Genomic DNA, 17,351 nt, shown 5'->3' with positions numbered 1-17,351 from the left:
CACATAAATATTTTACTCACCATCGTTCATTAGTGAAAAAAAGGAAGAAGAAGAATAAGACAGGACGAAGTATCTTAATTTGGCATGAATCTCAACTAACTTTTGCAAGTAGGCATGCTTAAAGCTTTCACCTAATGTTTCAAATATGGAGTTTATTAAATTCATATATGGAAAACAACATAGAATCGTTATTCATGTGTGACTTTCATACCTGCACTGCACATGGAAAAGAAATGAAAAGCTAGAGCTTAGAAGATAAGAAGCAAGACCCAAAGATCAAACACTTTTAAACAAATGAAAATGATCTCTTTTGTAGAAAATTACCGGTTTAATATTGATGACGATAATTAAGAGTGATTAGTACAAACCTTACACAACTCCTTCCAGACTGACTTTGCTGCTGTACCCCCAAAAAATAAAAGAAAGGAAGGGAAAACAGTTTATCATGTCTTGTTTTTTGTGGCGGTTTTTCAAATTTCAACGGCGGTTTTTATAATTTAGCTCCGGTTTTTGTACTTTTCGTGACGATTTACTGTGTTCAAAAATGCAAAAACGACTTTAGCTGCGGAAAAAGCCGTCGCTAACTGCAGCTATAGGAGCTTTTATCTACGACTCGGAAAACCGCCGCTAAAACTTATTAAAATTCGCCTTCCCTCTTCCCCCCCGTAAACAACGAAATTTTTTATGCCAAAAAACAAAAATCCTTCCTTTTCAATCTCTTTTATTGTTTATACACATATTACATGGCATTCCTATTTGAAGTCTCGTCCAAATAACTACAATTGGATACATGAAGTGGACGAACAATGACTTCAAGAAAATTATTTTTCACATCAACACCACGATGACCTCGAATTGAAATGGCTGAAGTAAAAGATATTTGCTATTCCAGAAGTGCCAAGAGTCTGCGGATAGCTCCCTAAAGGAAGCTGATGGTCTTTTGCAGTGCCAATAGTTGGAAAGTCCCAACAAAGTACGAAAATGTATCTTTCAATAACAAGATCCTCAACAACTACATCCTGTTTAGATTTCCAGAACCCCAGAATTGATGACAATGACATGGTTGAACAGATGTCATCCCAACTCAAGCAGAATCTGTCAATATTACAACTGTCTGTGGACAGCGAAGCAGGGAGGGCAGATATATCAATCAGTTGATGAATCAAGGACTGATGTCAGGCTCTTCTTCAAACAATGCAGTCATTACATTTTGAAATACAATTGAGACTCAAGATGACAAATGATCGTTCACCCTGAGCTGTGAAGTGGAGTATGGAGTGTCCCTCAACTTGGATCGTAGGTGCACAAGCAAAGATGAAGGACAAGTCCGTGGGTAAAATTTCATATGGCAACGCACTAAAATCAAACTTCAAACCAGTAAAACCCAGCAAGACAATGTGTACTGTTGGAAACCGAAGTTGGACCACCAATTGTTCTTTGAGCAGAAAATATTAACTTTGCATGTAATGCTTTTTCCTCTTCAGACGATAAGTGAAATGACATGAGAATAATCTCAATATGAAAACCAGATGGAGCTAGAGTTAGAGTTAGCAACAACTGCTGGCTGATCGTATCCATCTGTAGTTCCACAACCACCTTCATAGAAAAGGTTTCCAAAAAAGGCTTCGTCTTCATGGCACACAATATTTCTAATTCAGAGCTGCAAGTAGTTTTTGCACAACTAGAATATGACCTTTCCACCTTTGGCCTCAGTTTCACTCAAGGAAAAAGATAAGATGCATCAGATCATCCATCCATCCATTGCTTTGAGGAAGGGAATATCATTTGCACTTGATGTTCAAATGTGTGCCGTGAAGTAAAGGAATTTCTCAGAATGAACAAGGCATCTAGGGGAATCAAGAATATTGACGCTACTGCCATCAAGTTCTGTGTCTAACTCCTTCCAAATGACAGCCCGACTAATCTGTCTCTCAAGGTCGTGAATGAGCATCAATATGGAAACAACCAATCATAGAAAATAAGCTAGTGGGGGCTTCAGGTTAGCAACATTGTTTTATCTCCATAAAGAAGAGTCTAAATTGTCTAGTATGGAAGCTACCACGCAAAACACTGTTGTTGCAGAAAGTACTCCAAATGAGTTCAAGAAAGTCTTCCAGTAGCAACAGAATGGGGGTCCCAAAACTACCCTCGATTGCCACATTGCTATTTACAAACTCAAATACAGGTCTAAACAACCCAGGCACTACATCAGCAAAAGAACCAACTGCTTGCACCAATGAGGCTTCATATTCAATATATAGATTTCCTTTGAGAGACTTCGAAGTAGCTTTATAAATCCTCAAACTGAAGGACAGTCCCTTACAGAAGTTTGTCCCAACCATCTTCTCATCAAACATATCTGGGATCACAATGAGTTTCTTACAGAACAAGATCAAACATCTACTAAACCCCACATGAGCAACTGCCCAGCCTGAGATAGAAAAATTTATTTGTTCAAATCCTGATGGATAGTAGGCTCGCCAAACCCACTGGTTTGCCTATCAGATTGTATGCACTCATAAGCTAAAGGCATAACCAGATGATCTAGCGGTATCCCTGACCCTGAGCAATTGACACCTTCTCATACACATAAAAAGTACATCATCAGTAGCAGTAGGCCATGAGGCAACAACATAGAAGAAATCAAATCTTACAACCAAAACAATTACCTTGTGGACCACATTTAGTGTGGTTATCAAACTCATTACCACAAGAACTACTGGTAATAGATGGTAACAAGTCCACCAGACTATCAACAGAGCAAGGTTGCAGTGTGTCAGGTGCCTCATCCATTTCATCAACCAACGCTATCTCCAAAAGCTACACCGTATTACTCTGCAAAACAAAACAAAAATAGAGCAACTACTCACCCCCACCCCAAGCATGCACAAACAGGTAGCAATGCAGAAGAGTGAATACATAAAAATTACAAATTATAAAAAAGGATTTGTGGACAAATCAGAAACCAACACAACAAAAAATGACTCATCCACAAATCCACAAAGATCAGGGACAGGGCATAGAGAAAAAGTAAAAAAATTCACTCCCTCTCTCCTTCACACAAGACACACTTAGTGTTAATGTTGCTACTGATTTGAATCGATTAAACATGAAAGTTTCAGGCTTCTAAGCATAAGACAATAGAGCGTACAATAATAGAGCCACGGAGAGAGCCCTCAAATTGAGTGGTTGCTAAAAAGTTAATTTTCAGAAAAGTTAAGGTGTTTTGAGGGTTAAGGAGGTTTCTAAGTTCAATAAAAATCCTAAAAAACTTTGAGTACAAAATATTCAAATATGAAGCAGAGTGAAATATTATCTATTCAATTCACAAACAATCTATATATAAAAAATTAAAAAAAGGCTGTGTATCTGTCTTTCTTGTTTGATTAAGAAGAAAAAAATCACATCTGAAATTACTTGCCAATTCTAGAATGCACATTTAGAGATTAGTAAACCGGCAGTAAAATGATATCCAACTCCTAGTATTGTAACTAAACGCAAGAACATGGAGCTCACCAACCAAAAATTAGTCAAATCCCTTAAAACTATGAACTTTATATAATTTTTCAAAAACTTCAATAAAAAACGAAAATTCAAGTGGAAAAGAGAAGGTCACTAATTTCACGTAGAAAAAGAAAAGAAATGAAGCCAAGTACCCAATAGAGATCGTGAGGGAGAAGCGGTGGCATAGGCAATCGAATAAACTGCTTAAATTTGAGAATCGGCCCACGACTGGAGCCCTAGCTTCCACCTCAACGCAGCGTTTTGGTATCAGAGAGGAGCGCAGCCTTTGCAAGAGATCAATGGACGAGTAGGGGTGTTTAGCCCAAAATGCTCAAATTGGGGCTTTTTTTCTTCTTGTGTTTTTAACAACTGCATGCGGGTATACCTTTTTTTAAAAAAAAAAAATTTAACCGGATATAGCCGCTCGGCTATACTATCTATAACCAGCCCGGGCTCTAGGGGTGTTTAAAAACCGGATATAGCCGTTCGGCTATACTACAAAGCTAAGTGTCAAAATAGTAAAGCCGTCCGGCTATACTAAAACTGGCAAAAACAAGTATAGCTGACCGGCTATACTGTTTCTTTTAAAAAAATAATCTAGTATAGCCGCACGGCTATACTATATATATGAAAAAGGACTTGCCCAGCGCTAAGGCCATCTCCAACCCAAAAACCTAAACCCAAAATATTGCCCAAAACCTCTCCAAACTCAAGAAAATGAAGGACCCAAAATTTGGGAAAACCCAAATTTGGACCCAAATATGGCTCCAAGTATTTCATGGACCCAACACTATTCAATGGAACCCACTGCACAGCCTCATGTGCAAAGATTCTGATGTGGGGCCCACCTCCAAATTTGCAGCTTGCTTTTTGTCTTCTCTTTGCTCCACTTGTCGCTATCCCTTGGAGTTACCATTGGAATCCAACGGTTTCAAATGTTGTTGTTTTTTTGTTTTTTTGCTTTTTTTTTTGTATGTACATATAACTTAAATCAATGATGGAGATTAAATCTATGTTATTTTAGCGGTAAAAAAAAAAAAAAAAGATCCAACGGCTGAAATTTAAATTTAACGGTCAAAATAATATTTTAAATTAATCCAAATTAGATCCAATCCCAAATCTCATTCCGAACTCTATAAATACTCACTCATTTCTCAATTAATCTACCAAAAATATTTTTTATATTTCTCAATTTATTTTTCCTTTGTCAATTTCACCAATCTCTTCCATTCTCATACTTTTGATATCATTTCAAGCACATCATCTTCTTCATTCTCATACTTTTGGAATAAAATTAAATTTATGGAATTTCAATTTTTTTTTGGTCAAATGGTTCAAAAATTAAATTATGACGTTATTTAAAAAGATTAATGAAGAAAAGTTTTTCACAAAAAAAAAAGGTTAGACTTAAATCATTCTTAAACAATTTAATAAAGTTGTGGACTTAAAATTTGAATCCGGAGGGTTAGGAGAAAAAACGATTTGAGTCCGAACAAAACCCAAATAGTTACTTTTGGAGGGGGGGAAATTTGGGTTTAACCCTTCATGGGTTGGAGATGGCCTAAGGTCACGTGTCGAAAGAGTAAAGCCAAGCGGCTAAACTAATTTTTAAAATATATTATTTTTATTCAATAATATGTGAGAATTATGTGTATAATACGTGAATTTTGTGTGTCTTATTGAAATTTGCTTAAAAAATATGTGTATTAAACATAAAAAATATGTATGTACCTGCATAATACAAGTATTATACATTGCCGAGTCTTTAAGATGTTTGCAGAACACGACACGAATGTATTATTGAAAAATACGAACGTACGTGTATAATACATTATTAAACTTCAAAGTGTTAAAATCTTTATACGGGTAGTAACTTTGGAAAAGTAAAAAAAATCAAAAGATGACAATAGAGACTCGAGTAATGGCCTAATAGTAATGGATGATGCTCTAAACAACTCTTATCAATAAATAAAAATCAGAAAGAAAAAAAAAGATCCCACTATATATATAAAGAGTATAGCCATACATCTATACTATTTCTTCTTCAAAAAAAAAAAAAAAAAAAAACAATCGACTCTAGTCGCTCTTGGGCTATGGAGAAATTTAATTAAGACACCAAAACAAAAATAAGTAATTTATTTTTCTGACATCCATTGAACTTCAAGTACTTACTGTTTATTCATTTATTTGTAAAATTAGTAACATATTTAAATATTCACTAAAGAAATAATAATTAAAAAATAATTATCAATTAAAGTAATTCAAAAGGGCTAAGATATTACTTAATTATATATATATATATATATATAAAATTAGAGAAGTTGGCAAAAAAAAAAAAAAAAGAGAGAGTAAAGAAACTAATTTAAAAACACCTCTCCCGACAAACGTTCATTGGCAGAGGTCTATTTTTTTTTTCTAAAAATATTTAAAACCGGATATAGCCTACCGGCTATACTATATATATAAAGTTTTAAAACAGTAACACCGCACGACTATACTATTTTTTAAAACATTAGTAAAATGAGTATCGCCGCTCGGTTGTACTCTCTTTCAAAAAGTTAAAAAGATATAGTATAGCCGCACAGGTATATATATATATATACACACATATAAACGAACCGCCCAGCACTTAGGTGGCACGTCTCAAAATAGTAAAGCCGCACGACTATACTATTTTTATTAAACACGAGTATGGCCGTTCAAAAAGTTAAATGAAAATGACATATTTGCCCTCTATTATCTCCATGCAAAAATGCATTAATGGGTATATATTATGGTAATTGCCATGGACACAGGTGGCTCTAGATAGACCTTGAAGAGATACTCAACGTGGCTAAATATGCCTGTGAAATTTTAAGAAAGAACAAAAACAAGAAAAAGAAAAGAAAAGCGTTTCCCTTCATGCATTCATGACTCATGATTCATGAATGAGAAGACTACCCAACCAAATTTCCTCAACCCTATTTTCAGTAATGACAAAACAAAAATTGCAAAACACCAATTTCTTCAAATGTTATATAGTGGTATCTATATATAGAGCAAAAGGCAGAGAAGGGTAAAACATTTAAAATACCAGAAAATGTCATTAGTTAATGCAAACATTAAGAGTTGAAATTATTAATTAAATAAGAATAATATGATAAATTCACACTTTTTCATATTGAAAAAATTAAAATTAAAAGAAAAATCAAATAATAGATCTTATTTTTATGGAAAATAACTACCCATTATCTTTTTTAATTCTAAAATGAATTTAAATTTTCTTTAAAAAAAGCCTCTCGCAGACACGGAAGCGCGTGCGAAGATGCTAGTATATATGTATTCGTTAATTGCCAGATATTAGATATTATTTAGCTATTTCTTGGAAAATGATATGGGATCCAATATATAATTTAGGAAAAATCTCCTGTCAAATTTTTTCTAAATTTATATATCAATATATATATATGGACATAAATATTCTTTTGGAAGAAATGTGTAGATATATGGTAAATTGGCAACCATTTTCCAAATTAGAATTTTTACCAAATTACTTCATGGTAATAATTTTTATTTTATTTTATTTTATCAAAACTCTCAATATACAATACATAATTTTCAGACTGTTCATGTTTGTCTGTATTTGCAACAACTTAGAAGACACATGCAGAATATAGAGTTGAGGAATTGGTTGGAATTTATGAATTTTCTGGCCGACATCAACAAAAGAGAGAAAGGTCAGCCATGCATGATGAGAATATAAACTGTCAAAATTATGACAGATTCTAGCATCCAACAAAGAGACACTGAAAGCATTAAGGCCAGTATTTGCAGATAAGAATGGCCTCACCCCTCACACTGTATTTCATTTCTGGTTTTGGAAATTTTGCCAAAAAGGAAAGAAAAAAAGAAATATATATGGACAGATAATATGCGGCGCCTAGACTCAGGCTATATTCCTTTAATTTATTTTTATTTAATTTTTTTCTTTAATAATGCATAAAAGTTAATTGGAGCTTGGTTGTCAAAAATCTGAGGGAGTGTATGAGAGAATCTGTCATTATGTAATCTAAGTTGTCTTGTTGGGATTTCTATTTACACTCTTTTTTTTTTTGTTAGAGCATTCAAATTGAATTCTGTGGATTCTGCTCTTCACTTTTCTCTCCTCCCTATCTCACTCTCTCTTTATATACCAACCCCTCACTGTCCTCTTGTATCTCCACCAAACAACCAAGATCTGAGAGAAAGATACAAAGCTAAGCTTAGAGAGTGAGCCTTTAGAGAGACAAAAATGGGTTCAACTTCAAATCCCCTTGAGCTAAATTCTCTTGATCTTGCACTGAGTCTAAAGCCCTCTTATGTCCCAAAATCACTCAATCACTTATTCAGTGATCTGGCAAGTATAGATAATGTTCCACACAAATTGTCTGTTTTGAATGAGTATCTTCTAAAACACCAAGAAGAGCTCCACAGAGTAGAGGAATTTAAAAGAGACCTACCTCAATGTGTTCTTCTGTTGTTGGATGGTGAGCTATAGCTACACCCATTTATTTATTTTTCCTTTTTCTCTCTAAGAAAATTGTTATGTTGATTTACCTCTAATGGGTTTATATTATTTTTTATTTTTGACTGATGTTTTTTCTTGGTTGTGGATCATATAGCTATACAAACACTCAATAACGAAATTGAGAAGTTGAGTGGCCAAGATCAGTTCGATGCATGTAAGAATAGAGGCTCATGTGAGGATCCAGTGGAACGGCGGAGTGCGTTCCGAAAATATAAGAGCTCATCACCTCCGTTTAACCCTAGGCCTCGCAACCAAGATCATACAAGTCATGACCATAAGGTAGGTGGCATAGACATGCAAAAAATTCAGTTTTCCCTTATTTTAAAAAAAATATTTTTCCCTCTTGTGTCTTGATAAATAATTATTTGATTTGACACATTTTGGTGATCTTGTTGAAGGTGAAGGGAAAGGAGCCGATCCTCATGGTGCCAAGTCCCAGGAGACGTTTCCCATGTGACCTCAACATGGAGGCAAACGGTTCAGAGCTGGAGCTAAAGCCAGAACCAGATCCACAGCCACATCCAGAGGTACCTCCGCCTATATGGAAACACAGCAGATTAAGCTGGACGCAAGAGCTCCATACAAAGTTTGTGGAGGTCTTGAGCATGCTGGGAGGTCCTGCAGGTGAGAATATTTGAATCATTTTGGGTGGGATCTAGGTTTTGGGTATATATTTTCAACATATTCCGAATATAATATTATTTGAGCCTTGATACCAATATATTGTTTGTTTATTAAATTTACCTTTTTGAGCAGAAGCAACTCCAAAACAAATTAGGGAGGCCATGCAGGTCGATGGGCTTACTAACGACCAAGTGAAGAGTCACCTGCAGGTTGGCTTTGAATTGTGATTTGTGAATCATAAGAATATTACCTTACAAAGACAGACTTGTTATTATCCGAACTGATGAGAATCCATATATTTGGTTGGCTGCTTTATTCCGAACTGTTCATAGTTTTTATGAGATTATTTATCAATTGTCATTCTTCCTTAACTAGCATATTTATATTAAGGGAAAGGCGATAAACTCATGTTAGTCTTTCGTTGTTAATTTTTGGTCATTGCGTGCATAACAGAATCTTTAGATTACTGATAGATCCTCCTATATACGCATTAAAAATGAGATCTTTCTCATGCGTTGGATCACTTTAGTGGCAATGATGTCTTCATATACAGGGGATCTTTCTCAAGCGCATGAGAAAATCTATTCATTGGATCATTTTTAAAACAATGATATCTTAATAGTAGATTTTCTAATGTTGAAGTTATATTTTTCTCATTGATCATTTTAGTAGCAGTGATAACTTAATAGTAGATTTTCCAATGCCCAAATTCTATACAAGATATTTATGCTCAACATATACATGGGAGATCTTTCTCAAGCGCATGAGAAAATCTATTCATCGGATCATTTTAGTAGCAATATCTTAGTAGTAGATCTTCCAATGCTTAAGTTACATACAGGGTATTTTCTCACGAGTCATTTTAGTAACAGTGATAACTTAATAGTATGTTTTCCAATGCTCAAATTATATACATGAGATTTATGCTCAACATGTACAGGGGATCTTTCTCAAGCGCATGAGACAATCTATTCATTGGATATCATTTTAGTAGCAATGATATCTTAATAGTAGATCTTCCAATACTCAAGTTATATACAAGGTATATTTTTTTCTCATGGGTCATTTTAGTAGCAGTGATAATTAGTATGTCTTCCAATGCTCAAATTATATACAGGGAGTTATGGTCAACATATACAGGGGATCTTTCTCAAGCTCATGAGAAAATCTATTCATTGGATCATTTTAGTAGCAATGATATCTTAATAGTAGATCTTCCAATGCTCAAGTTACATACATGGTATTTTTCTCAAGGGTCATTTTAGTAGCAGTAATAACTTAATAGTATGTCTTCCAATGCTCAAATTATATACAGGGAATTTATACTGAACATATACAGGGGATCTTTCTCAAGTGCATGAGAAAATCTATTCATTGGATCACTTTAGTAGCAATGATATCTTAATAGTAGATCTTCCAATGCTCAAGTTACATACAGGGTATATTTTTTCTCATGGGTCATTTTAGTAGTAGTAATAACTTAATAGTATGTCTTCCAATGCTAAATTGTATACAGGGGATTTATACTGAACATGTACAGGGGTCTTTATCAAGCACATGAGAAAATCTAGTCATTGGATCACTTTAGTAGCAATGATATCTTAATAGTAGATCTTTCAGCTCAAGTTACATACATGTTATTTTTCTCATTGGTAATTTCCAATGCTGAAATTAGATACAGGGATTTGCGCTCAACATATACAGAGGATTTTTCTCAAGCGCATGAGAAAATCTAGTCATTTGATCATTTTAGTAATAACAAATCTTATTAGTCAATCTTTCATTACTCAAGTTACATACATGGTGTTTTTCTCATGGATCATTTTACTGGCAGTGATAACTTAACAGTATATCTTCCAATGCTCAAATTATATACATGGATTTTTCTCATGCGCACATACGCATGAGAGATTTTAGGCATCATATTAGTTTAGTGACAATGATATATTGATTCAACATCCTCACATTTGCAATTTATGTGCATTTTCTCAGGCTCATGAAAGATTCTGGTGATTAAATTACTTAATGGGCCAATGATCTTATGATAAATTTAGCCATGCGTATACATGCGCGCATGAGGGTATTGTCATAGTATCTATACATGCCCCATTCTGATCATCTACCCTATCTAAAATGTTGGTATAGCTTCATAGGGATGATATTTGTTCCAAGTGCTATAGCTATAGCAATTCTGAATTGATGCTAAGCTTAGTGAGCGTACGTAATATATTTGCTAAAAATATATGCGCTCAAGAAACTTGAAATTATGGTGCCGCACCAAATACCTTTAGAATATTACAAAAGGGACCAACAAAACTTAACGGGCCTCATGAAACAGTGTGAGTGCAAAACAAACCAACAGGGTCATTTAGGCCCAATCCCCAAACAAAGTTCTTTCCCTGCTGCTCTTTATGAATGAAAGTTGAAACCACTCATTTATTTCACATGCAATTTAATAATTGTAATTTGAGCTCTCATATTAATTATTTAAACACTAAGTTTATGAGTATTTGCTAGAATTTGATTTGATGTTGATGATTTAGTGGTGCTGATGGACAAGTCTCAACTGTGTGTGTTTTGCAGAAGTACAGGCTCAACAGCTTGGGCGTCCAACCAGCAGCTTCTGCAAAAGTTCTAAGAGGAAAGCCCCGTTTTACTTCAGGGACTTTTGGAACCCTAGCGCTTCTCAACAGCAGCTCGAAAGTGCGAGCAATGGTGGAGGTGGCTCTAGCAGCAGGGGAAATGCAGAGCCAGAAATGAGAAAATCAAAGAGAACCTGGTTAGGTGATGCTTAGTTATGCATCTATGAGGGCATGTATAGCATGATTAGGATTCATTAAATAATAAGAGCTTCAAAGCTGTTTATAATTTATTCTTCTTATTTTTCTTTTTGGGTCTCAAAAGTTGTTTAATTTCATGTGCATTGTAGCTGTATAATTCATAATTAATGCAAACAGTAGCACAAAATCTCATAATACATTGGGATTTTTTACAAAGCAAATGAAGTTTGTCGGATGATGAGAACCATAGCTTTATTCCAAGTACAATAATTCTGTGTACACTACATGCTCCTTACAAAGTATAAACTTACAAGCCCTACTACATATGCTTCTGATAATTGCACAACCCATACAAGAATTTATACATAAAAACTTAACCAACATGTGAAAGACATTATTTGAGAGTTAATTAAACATGATTTATATAGTTAATCACTTCTGTTTAACATCAAGGAGAAGTAGTTTGCTTTGAAGAAGAAGAATAAGCAGGTGGGATTCCAGGGATGCGAGGTATAGGTGGGAGTGGGAATGGTAATGGAGGGAGGAATGGGAGAGATGGTGGTGGTGGTGATGGTGATGGAGTAAAACCAGGTATAGGTGGCAAGTTGGGAATCAATGGTGCTGTGCCTGCTGGTGGAGTAAAACCTGGAATTGGGGGCAAATTGGGAATTAATGGTGCTGGTGGAGGCTGAAATGGATTGGGGATAAGTGGAGTTGGCTGTGGCACAAGTGGATTTGGAGGCAAAATTGATGGTGGCTGAAATGGGTTTGGTGGGAAGAAAGCATCTGGGTGGGCTACTTTTTTATCAGTTAGTTGCCCTGCCTCTGTAGTTTTACCAGGAATGGGGGGTAAAACTGGAATTCCTGGAAGTCCTGGAAGGGGAGGGAGAGGAGGAAGTTGTGGCAATGGTGGAAGATAAGGGATTGTAGGAAGAGGAGAAAGTTCAGGTATTGTGGGGTTTTGATCAGTTAGTTGCCCTGCCTCTGTAGTTTTACCAGGAATGGGGGGTAAAACTGGAATTCCTGGAATTCCTGGAATTCCTGGAATTGGAATTCCAGGAAGTCCTGGAAGGGGAGGGAGAGGAGGAAGTTGTGGCAATGGTGGAAGATAAGGGAGCGTAGGAAGAGGAGAAAGATCAGGTATTGTGGGGTTTTGAGTTGGTGGTGGAAATGTGAGCTCATCAGTTGGAGGAAAAGAGATTTTCTGAGAACTGAATTCCTTGGAGTTTTGAATGCTTGGTTTTTGGTTACATAGGCTTGGCTGCTTTAGAGGCTTAAAGGTGAAGAACCCAGCTGAGAAAATGTGGGTTCCTTGCTTTCTTGACTTGAGATGCAGTGAAGATGAAGTGGCTGTTGAGGCCACAGCACAATATGGTTCACTGCTGCTGATTAATTTCACAGAACACCCTTCAATTTTCTTGACATGCTTGCTCACAGAGAAAGGCAACTGGACTCTGAACACTCCATGGCTATCAGTTTTCACTTCTGTCTGGAAACTTGGTTTTGAACTCCCATCTTTGCATTCTACACCAACAGAAGCCCCTGCAGAAAAAATAAGTTGAAAAATAAGTTAACTGAACCCAAAATTCACAGTATAAAAAGCACTTTTTGATTGAGTTGTTGTTGGAAAATTTGAAATGAACCTGAAATGAAGTGGCTGGCATGTGAGAATTCTGCTTGGAAACATGTGTCACAGTAGACAGTGCCTACAACAACTGCAGATAGGTGCTTCTTCTCATGGCTAGCTTCTGAGGGAGTACCTAATTGAGAGAGTACTGATAAAAAAGAGTACTGTAAAAAACCAAGACATTTTAGAGCCTCTATTGCCTCTGAGCAACTCTAAGTCTATGAATGAGTAGATGTAGGTTGCCTTTTATATAAATTCCTGAGGCTTATAGCTAATATAAATATTCTCTACAGCATTCATTATACACTTTTTTGTTTCTTTCTGGTTGTTTTGAGGCATGAAAAATGAACTTTTTCTTCAAATTTTATATCCTGCTGGGCCATCAAGCTAATTTATTTCACTCATGCAAAAACCAGTCAACTGCAAACTAGAAGAAGTGAATGTAGGTTCATTTCCTACCACCAAACAATCCAAAAAAGAAGGTTAATATTGTGATTTTGAGGTAGATAAAAAGAGGCCCCTAACTTTTGCTTTGTTTACTTACATTTATTGAGTTTGTTTCTTTGTTTGGTGTAATAATACTAAAGAGAATAGTTGGGTCCCCGTTGGTTCACGAGACAAGTGGAGTAACCACAAATTTCATGAGTCTGAAGCTGTACACTGTCAACACCACAGGTTGAAGATGTTGTTGCGTTTATTTATGCCTACTATGAGCTGCTCTCGGTACATATGCATCTGTGCAAATTGAAAAACTCCCCAAGTCCCAAACAAAGTTTACAACTCAATGTATGGATCAGAATCTTATTAATAAGGCTTTTTGGTTCAGAATGTTATGGTAATCATTAGATTCATTGATTACAATTTGCTTTAAATTTTCTAACTGTTTTTAACAAGTCTTTCAGTGCAGGTGGTCCATAAATAGGTAAAGTAAGCAGTCAAGTGATTGCGACCAAAGAATCTTTTCCTCAGTCATTTGACACAAAGTTTTCTGACAAAAAAAAAAACAGACAAAGTTTAGAAAACTTGTCACATCATCAGCAGTTATAAGTCATTTGAGCACAGATGTATATTCAATAATTGGTTTGGTTCAAAAATTACCAATCTACATAGTACAATGATTTTGGGAGTGATTATTTGGAATTTGTGAGACTTATTTTAGCAGAAAATGGACAATGCATATGGCATGCAATGATCCAAACTTAAAACAAAGAAGCTACAACTTCCAAGTATTTGAGCAGTTTCAAGCCAACTCAGAAATCTCTGTACTCTGTAGGCTTATAAGACACTCTCCCATGTGTTGATGTTGCATACAGATTCCTTCGGCATCAATATCCTTCCATCCCAACAGTCTGTTTTTTTTTCTTTTTTTAATTCAATTTTCCACATTTTTTAGCATTTTGGGTGAAAAAGAAAAACAAGAACTTCTACTACTGACAAAAGAGACACCAGTCACACCACAAAGGCACAAACTCCAGAATTATGATAATTAGATCCTGCATTGGAAATTGACAGATTGTCTTCACCTTCCCCACAGTTTTGCATTGAGCAGCTAATCATCCCACAAACTTGCACCGCTTCATTCTTTGTCCGTGGGCCACAATTTTTGACAAATTTGACAATCTAATAAGGCGGTTCCTGACAATCCAAGGTTAACTCCATGACAACCTCAAGCCACTGTTTCACTGTTATCTTGTGAGGAAATTGAAATGTAATACCAAATTTTCTTTTACACAGTGCAAGAGATAATGCATGTTAAAAGTTAAAAAAGAAAAGGGGATGGTTTTGTCTAATTCTATGATGTACAAAACATCTCTTTGTCCTTCACGGGTTCCAAAACACAATGTCACGTCTTCACTTCACGGGCGACCTTAAGCCTGTGGGCTGAGGGCCTTCGTGTCTGCTTGTTGAATGTGGAGTTTTTCAGCCGATGGATACCAATTCGCAAATGGATACGTCAAGCTTGAAACATAAGATGAGATTCTTGATTCGATCCCTGATGGCTGGTCTATTATTATTGAATTGAAACAAGGCTTGCCATCTCAAAGGGTAAGATTGTAGCCAATCAACTGAACATTTTAGTGTCAGGTGTGTATCCACTGAATGTAAGGTCTCATGTTTGACTTACATAAATACAAAGATAATATATATTTGTGATGGGTGCATAGCTTTGTTGTGGGTACACTTCCCATTGTAAAAGTATATTTGTAAACATCAGTAATTTTTTCTTTTGTATTAAATAACACATTAGACACCTCATTCATGCAGGGAAGTTCTTTTATCACATTGAATGTATAATGTATAGCAGCAATTTTCATCCGTACAATAATGTAATCATCAGCATGTGATATTTCTGTTTGTTCTTCCATCTGAGTTTGTATGTATTCCAGTCTGCATGCTTCATATGGAGAAAGAAAGTACTTGTTGAGCTATCTGTCCACGATTTGTTTCTAAAACCGCATAATATTTGTAGAACAAAACCATAGATTAAATAAACCCAGCTGCAAGTTTGTATATTGGACGGAAGTGGTACCATTTGCAGAACAAAACAATGTGATACAGCGCAAACTATATTGGCCAGTTGCAGAGTCGAAGAAATAATGCAAAATAATCACAACCATCATCTGTATGCAAAGACAAAAACAAAAAAAAACAAAAACAAAGAAAAAAAAGAAGAAGAAAGAAAGAACAATCAACGATGCTTGTCATAAAAAACAACTGCAGGTGGGTGCTTCTTCTCATGGCTAGCTTTTGCGGGAGTACTTAGTGAGAGAGTACTGATAAAAAAGAGTACTGTGAAAAACCAAGACATTTTAAAGCTTCCATTGCCTCTGAGCAACTCCAACTCTAAGAATGAGTTGAGGTAGGTTGCCTTTTATATCAATTGCTGAGGCTTATAACTAAAAACTAATATAAATATTCTCCACAGCATTCATTATAATTTTGTTTCTTTCTGGTTGTTTTGAGGAATGAGAAATGAACTTTTAGTTTTTTTTTTCTTTCAAATTTTATAGCCTTGCCCATCAATAGTTTCTGTATTTCACTCATGCAAAAACCAGTCAACTGCAAACTAGAAGAAGTGAATGTAGGTTCATTTCCTACCACCAAACAATCCAAAAATATGGTAAATATTGTGATTGTGACTGTGAGGTAGATAAAAAGAGGCCCCTTAATTTTTGCTTTGCTGGTTATTTGTCTACTTAAATTTATTGAGTTTGTTTCTTTGTTGGCGTAAATACTAAAGAGTATAGTTGGTTAACAAGACAAGTGGAGTAACCACAAATTTCATGAGTCTGAAGCTGTAAACTATCAACACCACAGGTTGAAGATGTGTTTATTTATGTATGTGCTTCACACAGAACCAAAATGATGGGCGCCTATTATATTGGTTAGAAGTACAAATATATATCATCTCTATAAAAAAAATCACTTGAATCCGATATCATTTGACCACTCAATTAAATTATTGAAATTTAAGTAATTTCTTGAAGCATCGTCTTCATTTTGTTGGTCTTAATTAGATGTCTTAATGATTTTCAATTTGCATGATTTTTTTGCAAGGATGATCTCTGAATGAAGATGTGAAAAATCGATCATTTGGTTCGTTGAAAAAAATTTCGCAGGTGCCCTAATGAGTGTCCCTTAATAACAGGAGACTATATACATATAATCTGTGAAAATTGAAAAACTCCCAAGTCCAAAACAAAGTTTACAACTTTCCGTGGTGTCAGGATATGTGGTTTGAGCAGAGCATGGGATCTTCTCCTGACCTAATGTGGCATATTAATAGGATTTTTTGCTTGGGTTAAAATAATAGCAATGTGAGACCTCCAAATCCCATGGAGGTCTTCTACTTCTATGAGCATAGAACAACCCCTGAATCATTAGATTCATCGATTACTATTTGCTCTAAATTTTCTAACTGTTTTTAACTGCATAAAAAATCAGACTTTTTGTGCAGGTAGTCCATAAAATAGGTAAAGTAATTCCGGCCAAATTAAAAGTGTCATACGAATACAACCAAAGAGCCTTTTCCTCAGTTATTTGGCACAAAGTTTTGAACCTTGTATCACCACCATCAGCGATTATGAGTAATTTGAGCACAGCTGGGACTGTACAAAATATATTTCCTCGTATTGAACTAATTACACAAAGTTCTTATTTATACTGATACAGAATATCTACTTAAGGTAGAAAATAATATAGACATGAATACAATCCAATTTATAGCAGGAAATCCAATTTATAGCAGGAAAGGCTAATTGAGATTTTG

The 17,351-nt window shown here is 35.3% G+C and overlaps 2 protein-coding genes and 1 long non-coding RNA gene across 3 annotated transcripts; 1 reads left to right on the top strand and 2 right to left on the bottom strand.

Moving 5' to 3' along the window:
* Positions 1–704: 704 nt before the first annotated feature.
* LOC103329587 (uncharacterized) lies at positions 705–3,852 on the bottom strand. Its single transcript, XR_513917.3, has 3 exons — positions 3,657–3,852; positions 2,670–2,835; positions 705–2,577 (listed from the first exon to the last, which is right to left on the bottom strand). It is a non-coding gene; the product is annotated as an uncharacterized LOC103329587 (long non-coding RNA).
* Positions 3,853–7,676: 3,824 nt separating this feature from the next.
* LOC103329692 (transcription factor HHO5-like) lies at positions 7,677–11,434 on the top strand. Its single transcript, XM_008232191.2, has 5 exons — positions 7,677–8,009; positions 8,145–8,329; positions 8,449–8,674; positions 8,807–8,883; positions 11,258–11,434. Exons 1-5 carry the CDS (start codon positions 7,775–7,777, stop codon positions 11,432–11,434), a joined length of 900 nt encoding a protein of 299 aa, XP_008230413.2. The 5' UTR covers positions 7,677–7,774.
* Positions 11,435–11,689: 255 nt separating this feature from the next.
* Positions 11,690–16,972, bottom strand: LOC103329585 (uncharacterized). The gene is made up of 3 exons (XM_008232079.2): positions 16,907–16,972; positions 13,098–13,293; positions 11,690–12,996 (listed from the first exon to the last, which is right to left on the bottom strand). The coding sequence occupies exons 1-3, from the start codon at positions 16,970–16,972 to the stop codon at positions 11,903–11,905; spliced, it is 1,356 nt and encodes a 451-aa protein (XP_008230301.2). The 3' UTR covers positions 11,690–11,902.
* Between the last annotated feature and the right edge of the window lie 379 nt (positions 16,973–17,351).

Source organism: Prunus mume, linkage group LG4 (assembly GCF_029339155.1).
Source record: "Prunus mume cultivar Tortuosa linkage group LG4, ASM2933915v1, whole genome shotgun sequence".
Taxonomy (NCBI): Eukaryota; Viridiplantae; Streptophyta; class Magnoliopsida; order Rosales; family Rosaceae; genus Prunus; species Prunus mume.
The sequence above is the reverse complement of the archived record's forward strand: the minus strand, read 5'-3'. Positions and strand labels throughout refer to the sequence as shown.

Excerpts from the sequence above, each read along its gene's own strand:
- LOC103329692 (XM_008232191.2), top strand. The coding sequence starts at position 7,775 with ATGGGTTCAACTTCAAATCCCCTTGAGCTAAATTCTCTTGATCTTGCA. Across the intron at positions 8,010-8,144 it reads TGTTCTTCTGTTGTTGGATG|CTATACAAACACTCAATAAC; the intron begins GTGAGCTATAGC and ends TGGATCATATAG. Across the intron at positions 8,675-8,806 it reads CATGCTGGGAGGTCCTGCAG|AAGCAACTCCAAAACAAATT; the intron begins GTGAGAATATTT and ends CTTTTTGAGCAG.
- LOC103329585 (XM_008232079.2), bottom strand. The coding sequence starts at position 16,972 with ATGAATCTAATGATTCAGGGGTTGTTCTATGCTCATAGAAGTAGAAGA. Across the intron at positions 13,294-16,906 it reads GACCTCCATGGGATTTGGAG|AGTTGCTCAGAGGCAATAGA; the intron begins GTCTCACATTGC and ends TCATAGACTTAG. Across the intron at positions 12,997-13,097 it reads TGCCAGCCACTTCATTTCAG|GGGCTTCTGTTGGTGTAGAA; the intron begins GTTCATTTCAAA and ends TTTTTTCTGCAG.